Source organism: Mercenaria mercenaria, chromosome 6, assembly GCF_021730395.1.
Source record: "Mercenaria mercenaria strain notata chromosome 6, MADL_Memer_1, whole genome shotgun sequence".
NCBI lineage: Eukaryota > Metazoa > Mollusca > Bivalvia > Venerida > Veneridae > Mercenaria > Mercenaria mercenaria.
The window spans coordinates 32,578,477-32,592,914 of NC_069366.1; the positions used below are offsets into that span (position 1 = coordinate 32,578,477).

The window sequence follows — 14,438 nt, forward strand, 5'->3', positions numbered from 1 at the left end:
CTCCCCTGAATTACATGACATAATTAGATTACACAAAATCTTCTATCATGGAGGTTTAACTTTCATATATTTTGTATCTGAGTGTACAACAACCGAATATCCATTAATGTATGCCTTCACCCATCTTACCTGAATATCAAGATAGAAATCTGTGTTCAAACTAAAAGTAAACTAAAAGGCTTTCATGGCATTGCTATTATTTTGGCTGGCAATTTTGTTAAAAGATCTGTACCAAAACCAAGCTTAGTTATGATAAAAATAAACCTGTAGTTACTTGGTATACTGATTTTCTTTGAATATCAAAGGGAACCATTTCTAAATTACATGTGCTCTTTTTCCATTGTAACTTCGTATGTTTTGTATTAATAACCAATATATCACTGACTTGTCCATATTGTCAATACATCAGTATCAAAATTAATAATAGCAGCCTTGTCATACATGTGTCACTAATGCATTATGTAGCAAATATTCGTTTATATATGAAACTCAAATCACTAAAGATTATCTTTACATAACTTTCAACTGACCAGAAGGTAAGGCCGAGATTTCTGCTGACCTAATCCAACCAGTAAAACCTCATGTATAGACATTGTATCAGTAACGTTCTTATCTTGGCTTAAACCTGACCTGAAAAAAAAAAAGATGATTATCATGTCACTTATATGTTTTTTATCCTACCACTACCCTTTATTTTGATAAAATTGGGTTGCCATGTAAACTGACTTTACATGTCACCCTGCCTTTACATTGCAGGTGCTGATGGACTACCTTTAAAGTAAATGTCCAGCATTCAGCATTGTAAATTGGATCAACATTTCAGAAAATGTGACGATCTTACAAACAATTCATCATTCCCCCCTGATAATTTATGCCCCAGGGGCACAATCTGAACAAACTTGTTAGAGATCCACTAGGCAATGCTACATACCAAATATCAAAGGCCTAGGCCTTGAACTTGAAGGTAAGATTTTTTTTTCTAATATAAGTCTATGTTAAACTTTGGACCCCTAGGGCAGGGCCTCTTTTCACCCCTGGGGCATAATTTGAACAATTTTGGTAGAGGAATACTAGGCAATGCAACATACCAAATATCAAAGGCCAAGGTCTTGTTTCAGACAAGAAGAATTTTAAAGTCTTTTTCCTATATAAGTCTATGTAAAACTTGGGACCCCACGGGTGGAGCCTCTTTTCACACCAGGGGCACAATTTGAACAATCTTCAGAGGACCATTAGATGATGTCACACCCAAAATATCAAGGCTCTGTGCCTTGGTGTTTTTAGACAGGAAGATTTTCAAAGTTCTTCCTTCTGCATGGAATTCAATTCTTTGAACAATTTTGAAAGGGGGCCATCCAAGGATCATTTCTGTGATGTTTGGTGTAATTCTGCCCAGTGGTTTTCAAGAAGAAGATTTTTTTAGAAAAATGTTGACGGATGCACGACGGACAATGCATGACGCACGACTGACGCCGACATTGAGCGGTCACAAAAAATTTTAAAAAAATATTCACATATTCACAAAGAGAATATAGATAATAGAAATATTAGATCCAAGTCTTTTTTATTCAAATTAACATTTAACAGTTAACAGTTTGAAAGATAAAAGTTACTTTAAGCTAGAATCACACTGCCCAAGATCGGCTTGCGGAGGAGTTCTGGATTCCCATACCCGGATTGCTCCGGAGGGGTATGAAAAAAGAGGTTTTGCAAATTTGTATGTTATAAATCTCTAATGCAATAGTAACTGAACCTTAATTAACCTTATTAGAACTGGACTTATTAGAACCGGAATAAAACCGTAATAGCTCGTATTTGTTGACCACAGTGATTGTCTTCTGGACAGTTACGATCTTTTCGAACTGTTACAGCTTTATTACAAATTCCTTATGGATATATTATCCATGGCAAAATTAGCCATTCATTTACTGCGGAAGGACTTTAATCTAATTCTCATTTTCCTGCCAAAATGGAGCAGTTTAAGGTAAACACTGCAAGCATTTGATTTCAATTCTTTGTTTTTGGTTTTTTTTTGTCCATGTCAAAACTTCATTACATGTTTTATACATGAATGTCCAATATGCACCTTTGATTTATATTACACAGAAGTCAAACTGTAAGGCAAGGGTTGATGCTTTTAATGTAATATGCACACAATCATGTTTAACTGAAGCTAGCAATGGCCAAAGAAATTTACAAATCAGTAAAATGTGAATTGATTACTTTTGTGTCGAAAAGCAATTTTTATGAAATATTTTGCTCTTAACAAGTTTTATTCATTACAGGATATAGTATATGGGTACAGTCTTTCTGAACTTGTCTTTATTCAGCAAACTGGTGAAAGGTTTTTCCACATGTGTCACTTTACAACTGCAAGGATTTTCCATGGTAACATTACAAAGCTTTAATGCATCCTTAAAACTGCACTCAATTGAAAATGTGTTAAACAGATAATAATCTAAAAATAAATATCTTCTTGTACCCTGATTTGCTGGCCCCCAACTCTTTCTGACTCCCTGTATCCACCAACACTTTCTGACCAATTGGGAACGTCTTCACATAGTATGCTATCTTAAAATCTGGTAAACTTAAGATCTGAAGATAATATAATACAGTTATTGTTAAACATTTGTCAGAACGTATGATACAGTTAAACTTTTTTCTGTCAGAAATGTATTCTTCCATTACGAAAAGGATTTTAAAATTACTATGTCAGAAATGTATTCTTCTGTCAGACATGTATTCTTCAATCAGAAATGTATTCTTATGTCAGCAATGTATTCAATCAGAAATGTATTCTTATGTCAGCAATGTATTCTACATTCTGAAATATATTCTGCAGGTTAAATCTACAGGCCTGGGATTTTTCAGAACTGGTCTTGATTTCAGGCTTTTGACTGCCAGAATTTTCTTATATGACTACCTGAAAAATGACTCTATTGGAAATATGAAATATGGCTCTATTGGAAATATGACTATAGGAAATATGAAATATGGCTCTATTGGAAATATGAAATATTATTCTTGGAAATATGACTCTACTGGAAATATGAAATATGACTCTATTGGAAATATGAAATATGATTCTTGGAAATATGACTCTACTGGAAATATGAAATGTGACTCTACTGGAAATATGAAATATGACTCTATTGGAAATATGAAATATGACTATTGGAAATATGGCTCTATTGGAAATATGAAATGTGACTCTATTGGGAAATATGGCTCTATTGGAAATATGAAGTATGACTCTTGGATATATAACTCTATTGGAAATATGAAATATGATTCTGCTGGAAATATGACAAATATGGCTCTATTGGAAATATGACTCTATTGGAAAACGATATTTCAGGCTTTGGAAAGTAGACTTTCAGACTATTTAACAGAATCCCATGTATTCTGCAGTTAGAAATTCATACTTCAGTTTGAAATGTATTCTGCAGTCAGAAATGAATTCTCATAAAATAAGAAGTGTGTCCTTCTGCAAACAGATATGCATTTGCTAATCTAAACTGTATTCTTCATTCTGAACTGTTTTCTTCAATCAGATAATTATGTATTCCCCAGTCGGAAATGTTGAGCCCGTCCGCTTAGCTCAATAGGGAGAGCGCAGATCTATGGATCTCGGAGTTGTGAGTTCGAGCCCTGGGCAAGGCGTATGTTCTCCGTGACAATTTGATAAATAACACTGTGTCTGAAATCATTCGTCCTTCGCCTCTGATACATGTGGGGAAGTTGGCAATTACTTGCGAAGAACAGGTTTGTACTGGGACAGAATCCAGGAACACTCAGGTCAGGTTAACTGCCCGCCGTTACATAACTGAAATACTGTTGAAAAACAGCGTTAAACCCAAAACAAAAACAGAAATTATAATATATTCTTTTGTAACAAGAGGGCCATGATGGCCCTATATCGCTCACCTGTTATCATTGCACTTGAGGACAAGAAGGTCCTCGGAAAAAATATCTAAGTCCAAAGGACAGGAACAACAAAGGGAAGAAATTTAACCAAAAAGAAAAAAAATTCTTACAAGGTACAGATATGTCAAAATACACCTAAAAATTGGAGGTACCATCCATGTTGTACCACAGAAAAGTGGTCTTGGTTTTTCCCTACGGCCAATAATAAACAAGAGGACCATGATGGTCCTGAATCGCTCACCTCTTCCCACATGACCCAGTTTTGAGTATGACGTCGTTTTTTCTATTATTTGACATAGTGACCTAGCTTTTGAGCTCATGTGACCCAGTTTTGAACATGACCTAGATATTCTCAAGATAAAAATTCTGACCAATTTTCATGAAGATCCATTGAAAAATATGGTCTCTAGAGAGGTCACAAGGTTTTTCTATTATTTGACCTATTGACCTAGTTTTCGAAGGTATGTGACCCTGTTTTGAACTTTACCTAGATATCATCAAGGTGAACATTCTCACTTAATTTTTATGAAGATCTCATGAAAAATATGGCCTCTAGAGAGGTCACAAGGTTTTTCTATTTTTATACCTACTGGCCTAGTTTTTGACCACACGTGACCCAGTTTCGAAAATGACCTAGATATCATCAATGTGAACATTCAGATCAATTTTCATGAAGATCCATTGAAAAATATGGCCTCCAGAGAGGTCAAAAGATTTTAATAATTTTAGACCTACTGACCTAGTTTTTGACCGCAGTAAACCCAGATTCAAACTTGACCTAGATATCATCAAGCTGAACATTCAAACCAACTTTCATACAGATCCCGTGAAAAGTATGGCCTCTAGAGAGGTCACAAGGTTTTTTTATTATTTGACCTACTGACCTAGTTTTTTATGGCACATGACCCAGTTTCAAACTTGAACTAGATATCAAGGTGAACATTCTGACCAATTTTCATGAAGATCCATTCAAGGGTATGGCCTCTAGAGAGGTCACAAGGTTTTTCTCTTTCAAGACCTACTGACCTAGTTTTTAATTGCAGTTGACCCAGTTTCAAACTTGACCTATATATCATCAAGATAAACATTCAGACCAACTTCCATACAGATCCCATGAAATATATGGCCTCTAGAGAGGTCACAACGTTTTTTCATTATTTGACCTACTGACCTACTTTTTGATGGCACGTGACCCACTTTAAAACTTGACCTAGATATCATCAAGATGAACATTCTGACCAATTTTTATGGAGATCCATTCACAAGTATGGCCTCTAGAGAGGTCACAAGGTTTTTCTATTTTTAGACCTACTGACCTAGTTTTTGACCGTACGTGACCCATTTTCGAACTTGACCTAGATATCATCAAGATGAACATTCAGACCAACTTTCAGACAGATCCCATGAAAAATATGACCTCTAGAGAGGTCACAAGGTTTTTCTATTATTTGACCTACTGGCCTAGTTTTTGATGGCACGTGACCCACTTTCAAAACTGCCCTAGATATCATCAAGTTGAACATTCTGACCAATTTTCATGAAGATCTCATGAAACATATGGCCTCTAGAGAGGTCACAAGGTTTTTCTATTTTTAGACCTACTGACCTAGTTTTTGACCGTACGCATACATGTGATCTCCCGCGCAGGAGGGTCAAAATCCCGATTTTTTCACCTTGCCTCCCGTCTCCCGACCAAAACCATAATTCTCCCGCTTTTCAAAAAAAAAAAAATCAGTATTATGACTGGGTTGATAATTACCGAGGAGTGCCAAAACATGTTTACACAGTAAATCGAAGTGTCACGGACTGTTGTGTATTATACATGTTTGACACACATGTAGCTGGAGGAAAGAGTTGTTTTTCATAGGTGAATTTTGATAACATGATTAATTGTTTGTTTTGATAAGGGATTAGACAAGCTGGACCTTTTCCACCTGTCTCACGTGGCCTAATATCGGTCCATTCTCAATGCCAATTAGGCTCCATTTTTTACCAGTTTGAAGCCAAAAAACTCCCAGTCATAAGAAATAATTCCCAGCTGAAATGATTTTTTGATTATTCAAAGAAAAGTTTTGTTCTATAATAAAATCACATAAATAATTGTTGGAAAAACCATCCCATTACTATTTTTAGAAAATGAATGTTATTTCCCCTTATGCAGTTACGCCATTTTCTTCCAATGTTTACCAAATTAATTTGCTAATAAAATCGGACTTATTTCATTGAAAAATGGATGAAAACACACACTCACTGATTTGAAATCATCAATCTACATTATTTTGGTAAGGGTAAATACGTGTTGATGCATTTCTGTTTTCTGTTTTTCACGTCAAAATCATTAATGATCAGTATTTTTATACGAAAGTGGGTGGGGTAAGGAATTTACATAATATTTATGAGTTGTGTTCAGACCAATTTAGAGCTTCGTTTTTTTTTCAGTCTTCGAGTAGAATAATGTTAATGCATGTGCACCACCATTTCAGACCTTAATTGAGACTTTGATTCTACAAATTTAATCTGTTAAGAAAGTTTAAAGTTAGAACAAGAGGGAGCTTCTGTAAGACAGCATGCTCGACTTTTCTCAGTGATCGACTCTGAAAGTTTTGCCAGTAAAAGGGGCAATTAAAGCTTTGCCAGTAAAGGGGGCATAATAGTCAATAGCTTTGAATGTAACAGAGATATTAGACATTATATAAAACTTTTAACAAAAAAATGTAAGTTAAAAAGTGGCATAATTCTGTGAAAGTTCTAATCAAGAGTTATGAGGATTGTTTCTTCTGGTGTAGACTTACGCGTTATTGTGTGGCCTAAAATGTTGGATTTTGTCTCTAAATTTTGTGTCCGCGCACTTAATTTTTGTCGATAAAAAACCTCCAGTTTTGAGACCCCAACTCCAGCTGAAAAATGGCAAACCTCCAGTTTTGGGATTCTGAACTTATCACATGTATGCCGTACGTGACCCAGTTTCGAACTTGACCTAGATATCATCAAGATGAACATTCAGACCAACTTTCATACAGATCCCATGAAAAATATGGCCTTTAGAGAGTCACAAGGTTTTTCTATTATTTGACCTACTGACCTAGTTTTTGGCGGCATGTGACCCAGTTTCGAACTTGACCTAGATATCATCAAGATGAACGTTCTGACCAATTTTCATGAAGATCTTGTGAAATATATGGCCTCTAGAGAGGTCACAAGGTTTTTCTATTTTTAGACCTACTGACCTAGTTTTTGATGGCACGTGACCCAGTTTCGAACTTGACCTAGATATCATCAAGATGAACATTCTGACCAACTTCATAAAGATCCCACAAAAAATGTAACCTCTAGAGTGGTCACAAGCAAAAGTTTACAGACGGACGGACTGACGCACGGACGGACGACGGACGCTGCATGATCACAAAAACCTTGTCACTATGTGACAGGTGAGCTAAAAAGTTACTAAAAATAAGCTATTTATAGTAACGTAAAAGGAAAAAATTATTGTAAGTGAACAAAAGAAGGATCTGCCAAATAAATCTGTTGACATAAATGAAATTTCAGATCAGTATCTTCATTAGTTACGGAGATATACCCATTTTAATTTGAAATAAAGAGAGGTAATTTGACATAAAATCAGTCCATAGTTATCTACCCTGACTGGCTCAGTCCAACTAATGACAATAATGAAATTTCAAATAAGTCCTATAAGTACTTACTGATATAAATCCATTTTGATTACAATCAGGGGAGGTAATCAGATATAAAATAACTCTGGAACCTACGATTGGATCTGATTTGTCATGGAATCCAAGATTTATTGTTGTTGAAGATATTTTGGAAGTTTGTATCAAATAAAACCATAAATGAAGTATCTATATGGCTGCAAAAGCCAAAATAACCGATTTTGGACATTTAAGGGGCCATAACTCTGGAACCCATGATGGAATCTGGCCAGTTCAAGAAAGGAACCAAGATCTTGTGGTAATACAAGTTGTGTGCAAGTTTGGTTAAAATCAAATCATAAATGAAGCTGCTATTGTGCAGACAAGGTCAAAATAGCTAATTTTGGCCCTTTTAGGGGCCATAACTCTGGAACCCATTAAGGGATCTGGCCGGTTTAAAAAAAGGAACCGAGATCTTATGGTGACACAAGTTTTGTGCAAGTTTGATTAAATTCAATTCATAAATGAAGCTGCTATTGTGCAGACAAGGTCAGAATAGCTAATTCTGGCCCTTTCAGGGGCCATAACTCTGGAACCCATTATGGGATCTGGCCAGTTTAAGAAAGGAACCAAGATCTTATGGTGATACAAGTTGTGTGCAAGTTTGGTTAAAATAAAATCATAAACTAGAATGTGTCTGTAGGACACAGGGTGTGCCCCCCACTGGTACATATGTCACAAATAAGGGGCAATAATTCAAATGTTTGCAGTCTTAATGGGGTAAAGCCTCAACAAACATTTTATGCAAAGGATTCATTACTTTTGAGCTATGAGCATCACAAACAAAAATCCCCTATTTTGGCTATTTCAAGGACCATAACTCTGTTACAGAGCTAAGATTCTCAAGAAGAATGCCAAGTGTGCAAGGTCACATCACGATAAAGACTCCAGCAAGGTTTCCTGAATTTACATCTAAATACTTTTTGAGCTAGGCACATAATTAGGTGAAAAAGTGTATTTTTTTACTATTTCAGGGGCCATAACTATAAAAAAAGGGGGTGGAGCCAGCCAAAAAATTAAAGGTGTGGAAGTTGATATCATGATAAAGACTTATGCAAGTTTTCAACCATTTAAATTAAATACTTTTTGAGCTAGGTGTGTCACAAGGTGAAAATGTACATTTTTGACTATTTCAGGGGCCATAACTCTAAAAATAGGGGGTGGACCCAAACAAAAAATAGGAGGTGCGCAAGTTCATATCATGATTAAGACTCATGCAAGGTTTCATGAATCTATATCAAATACTTTTTGAGCTAGGCATGTCACAAGGTGAAAATGTGCATTTTTGACTATTTCAGGGGGCATAACTCTGAAAGTAGGGGGCGGAGCCAGATGAAAAATAGGAGATGCGCAAGTTCATATCGTGATTAAGACTCATGCAAGATTTTATGAATCTATATCAAATATTTTTTGAGCTAGGCATGTCACAAGGTGAAAATGTGCATTTTTGACTATTTCAGGGGTCATAACTCTGAAAATAGGGGGTGGAGCCAGATGAAAAATAGGAGGTGCGCAAGTTCATATCATGATTAAGACTCATGCAAGGTTTCATGAATCTATATCAAATACTTTTTGAGCTAGGTGTGTCACTAGGTAAAAATGTGCATTTTTGACTATTTCAGGGGCCATAACTCTGAAAATAGGGGGTGGAGCCAGATGAAAAATAGGAGGTGCACAAGTTCATATCATGATTAAGACTCATGCAAGGTTTCATGAATCTATATCAAATATTTTTTGAGCTAGGCATGTCACAAGGTGAAAATGTGCATTTTTGACTATTTCAGGGGCCATAACTCTGAAAATAGGGGACGGAGCCAGATGAAAAATAGGAGGTGCGCAAGTTCATATCATGATTAAGACTGATGCAAGGTTTCATGATTCCATATCAAATACTTTTTGAGCTAGGCGTGTCACAAGGTGAAAATGTGCATTTTTGACTATTTCAGGGGCCATAACTCTGAAAATAGGGGGTGGAGCCAGATGAAAAATAGGAGGTGCACAAGTTCATATCATGATTAAGACTCATGCAAGGTTTCATCAATTTATATCAAATACTTTTCGAGCTAAGCGTGTCACGAACTTCGGACGGACGCACGGACGGACGCACGGATGCACGGACAAGACCAAATCTATATGCCCCCATCACTCATGGGGGGGGGGGGGGGGGGGGCACAATGAAGCTGCTATTGTGCAGACAAGGTCAAAATAGCTAATTTTGGCCCTTTCAGGGGCCATAACTCTGGAACCCATAATGGAATCTGGCCAGTTCAAGAAAGGAACCAAGATCTTATGGTGATACAAGTTGTGTGCCAGTTTGGTAAAAATCAAATCATAAATAAAGCTGCTATTGTGCAGACAAGGTCAAAATAGCTAATTTTTGCCCTTTCAGGGGCCATATCTCTGTAACCCATAATGGGATCTGGCCGGTTCAAGAAAGGAACCGTGATCTTATGGTGATACAAGTTGTGTGCAAGTTTGGTTAAAATAAAATCATAAACGAAACCACTATCGTGCAGACACGAAATTGTTGACGCACGAGACGCACAGACGACGGACGAAGGGTGATCACAAAACCTCACCTTGTCACTAAGTGACAGGTGAGCTAAAAATACATGCTTCAGTAAGAATCGTATTCTAGAGTTATCCTTAAAATCATGTACCTCCAATGATCCATTTTCTCTTGCAACAGCCAACCAATAGGATATCCTCACTTCCTTCTTCTGTGTCTTCTTACTAAAACAAGATCAATAAATGACATAATTTGTAACCAATTTCAAGCACATTGATGCATTTATCTTAAACTATAATTTGCATTCAATTTGCCATCCAAGGCCAACACTGAGTGCACTAACATCAATTTTCAGAAATGATTTCTAGTGGAACTGGTGGAGGCAAATGCCAATGAAGTCCATAAGCAGTAATTTTCTAACCTGTGCATAACAAGGATTACTCCAGATTCATGTCTTCTTTCTACTTTTGTTTTAATTTGGGTAGTTTTGCCAATGTCCATTTGAAGGAGTTATTTGTTTCTTTGTTATTTTGTTTATTCTTTTGCACTGACACTGGCCAAACTATAAATTACCTGTATGTATCATAAATAAACATACTGGGTACTTCGACTCGTTTTCAGGACAAACTTTCCTAGGTTTTGTCTGTTCTTTCACACTGATACTGGCCAAATTATCAACAACCTGTGTATGTATCAAGAACAAACATACTTGGTGAACCTACCTAGGTTTTGTCTCTTCCTTCATACTGATATTAGCTGAGGTGTCTATAGCTGAGGTATCATCATCCCCATACAACAGCTCATCCTCATCATCAACTGTGCTGCAATAATACAGATATATACACGGTTATTGGAAATCAAACTGTGTGGTTATCATAAATGTTAGAGTGTAAACTTTTAAATTTCATTTGAAGGACAATGTACAGGGTTGGGAATCACTGCAACCTGAAACGCATCTGAGATCCCTTGTTAACATTACTTCAGGAATCCTCTGGAGTAGTGATAAATGAATTATCACAGTTAAACAGACAAAGACTACAGTATATAGACAACAGCTCTAGTTTTGTGTTCACATATATTTGTATATGGAACCGAAAAGGAATACATGCAGTGTTATGTTTATAATTGATTTAAAAGTACAGGCAAGCTGTATCAAAAGACCACACTCATTATAGCCAGAAAGTGATTTACATATATATGAGTTACTATTAGTCAGTGAGTTGCAGATGATCTTTACTCAAAGTTAAAATATACTGGACTTTTCATATTAGAATGAAATAGGTGGTCTTAGGAACAGGTGGTCTCTTTCCATAGGTGGTCTAAAATACAGATTATACTAATCTGTCACTGGTTGTAAATGTAGATGGGAATATCTGGTTCAAGGGTCACTGTTTTTAGTGGTAATGAGGCTCTAAGTTTTTATCGCATTTGACATAAAAACATAGATTTTTTTTATTTTGTTATGGGTTTAATGCCGTTTAACTGTATTTCAGTTATGTAACAGTGGGCAGTTTAATCTAACCAGTGTTCTTGGATTCCGCACCAGTACAAACCTGTTCTCTGCAAGTAACTGCCAAAGTCCCCACATGAAACATAGGTGGAGACAAAAGATTTTAAACACAATGTCTTCTTACTATCAAATCATCATGAAGAACATACATCCACCAAAAGATCGAACTCACAACCCTGTGATCTGCACTCTCCCTATTGAGCTAAGCCAGCGGGTTAAAAACATAGAATCAGAATAAATGCATGAATTGTTAGTTGTCATTAACAGCATGAGTGTCATCTGGCATGGGGGTGCCAGACGGGTTTTGCTGGCATGGGTAAAATCGCCAGAAATGCCAGTCCGGTGAGATAAAAATTGACTTCTCATGGGTATTGCTCTAAAGAGATTGCAATGTATAGACATTCAATAGAAGGGAAGGTATAGATAGTAAATAATTCATACAATCATGTGACTTTTTTTTCTTTTTTGTAAAAGAGATCTTATTTACAAAACTTACAGACATAATTTTCTTTTCTGAATTGTTTCTGTAAATCACAGAATCAAAAAATCAGATTATTTTGTAAGGAGTAAGGTATATAAATTATACACCTGAAATGATTGACATTTTGCATGGGCTTTATACCCCAGTCACACATATGGCGCGGATAGCTACGTCTAGCCATGGATAGAAATGTAGTGATCCGTACCAATCCATACAGCACAGGTAAGATCGATACGGATTACTACGTTTCTATCCGTGACTAGATGTAGTTATCCGCGCCATATGTGTGACTGGGGTATTAACAAACATTTAATGGTGATCAACAGCATTTGATCAACTGCATTTAAGCAACATTACTTTTTGTGTTTCACTTTTCATTTCTATTAGAGAATTATTAAAAAAAAACAAAAAACATTGTGACAATATGTATGTTTTATTGCCATTTAGCTTTAGAATTAATTTATTTTCAGTTTGACTTTGTTGTGCGGCCATAACTGAACAAGACAAAAGGGAGGTAAATTAAATGTACATTCGGAACTTGTGTCTCTGCTGAATACAAAATTTTGAATACAAAATCTTTAATAACTGAGGTTTAAGACAAGAAGTTTTTCTAATATAATTCTATGTATATAACATTTGACCCCCATAGGTTGCCAATTCTAAACCTGAACATACCTGAATACTTAAGCTCAGGGCATCATTATTTCAGACAGGAAGATTTTCTATGTAAGTCTATGTAAAAGAAATGAACCCTAGGGCCAAGCCAATTTTGACCCAAGGGGACATGATTTAAGAACCACTATACAATGCTACACCCAAAATATAACCTCAGGGCATTGCGGTTTTAGAAAAGAACTTTTTTAAAGTTTTTCTGACAAAAGTCTGTGAAAACAAATGAGCCCCAGGATGGGACCAGTAATTTGGATAAATTGGTAGAGGACCAAAACACAATACAGCTCAGAGCCTTACACATTTAAAGAAGATTTTTCTACAGAAGTCAATGTAAATCAAGTGACTTCCACAGGCAGGGCCAATTTTTACCCCAGGGAAATGATTTGAACAATTTCATTCGGCCAATTAGTTTAATCAACTTCCACCATGTGGTTTCAGAGGAGATGCTGTTTGAAGAGAAGTGTGGATGGATGACAGTCACCTTAAGCACAAAAGATGGTAAGTGATCACAATAAGCTTACAAGCTGTTTGATGTTTGACCTCCAAGTGCTACACCGACCTTGGATCAAAAGACTTCTGTTGTGCAGTCTGTACATTGGCTTGATGAGGTTAACAAATGAAGTGAGTTTTATGAAAATCTCCCAAGTGGTTTAGACATTAAGGAGTGTGTACATAGTTAAACTTTCTGAACTTCAAGTGTGACTTTGACCCTGGATCTAGTGACCTGGTTTGTGCACTTTACATGTTGTGTTGATGCTAGCTTTATGAAAATCTTCCCAGTGATTTGAAAATATGGAGTGGACACAGTGGATTGACAGAAAGGTGGACAGACATGAGTGACACCAATATTATATAAGCCGACATACACTTTGTATCTAGGGGAAGAATTAATGATACATTGTACATTTGCATCTCAAACCTACAACCTAGGTAAAAAAAATCATAGTTTTGTGGCAACATTCTTATTCTTACATCAGATATATGTTTTACAGTTAAAATTAATTACAACTAGAGATGCTTTTGAGAAAAGCGCATGTCTCCCACAAATGCTTAATCATCTAAATAGTAAGTCAGTCTTTATATACTGTTTACTTAATCCACATGTGCATGCGCTTTCCTGACACCAAAAGGACGCCTATACTACTAGTAGTATAGGCGCCGGTCGGTTTAGGGGTAAAACTGTGCAAGAAATCTGAGTGTTTTTGGTAAATCAAGGGCCATAATTCCGAAGTGCTTAGGCCGATTTGGCTAGTTATCGAACTTGGCCGAGCATTTATTGGCAGACACATTTTGTTTAAGTTTGGTGAAGATCGGATGAGAAATGTTCGACTTAGAGTGCCGACAAGCTTTGTGACAGACACACAGACACACACACACACACAGACTGGAGTAAATCAATATGTCTCCCACACCACTGTGTGGTGGGAGACATAATTAATAAAAGAAATAGTTTTATAGTATTATAAAATATTGCACAAGATGAACCAAGTTAACCTTTTTTCTTTGTTATGTTATAGATTACCAATTGTCAAACTTAACCAAATGATCATGTTTCCACTACTAAAGCAGTACAAGATATTTTAGATAAACAAAGTTTTATGAAAATTTCTTTTAATTAAACTTATCGAGCAC

At 36.2% G+C, this 14,438-nt stretch overlaps 1 protein-coding gene across 1 annotated transcript in view; it reads right to left on the reverse strand.

Annotated features, from left to right (window-relative positions):
- LOC123549228 (cleavage and polyadenylation specificity factor subunit 1-like) overlaps nucleotides 1-14,438 on the reverse strand; it is a 120,487-nt gene that overhangs the window by 52,400 nt on the left and 53,649 nt on the right. The window contains exons 19-22 of the mRNA XM_053545572.1: nucleotides 10,866-10,964; nucleotides 10,295-10,367; nucleotides 2,483-2,595; nucleotides 531-630 (exon numbers count right to left, since the gene is read on the reverse strand). Coding sequence (XP_053401547.1) covers nucleotides 531-630; nucleotides 2,483-2,595; nucleotides 10,295-10,367; nucleotides 10,866-10,964 — 385 coding nt within the window. The remainder of the gene's footprint in view (nucleotides 1-530; nucleotides 631-2,482; nucleotides 2,596-10,294; nucleotides 10,368-10,865; nucleotides 10,965-14,438) is intronic.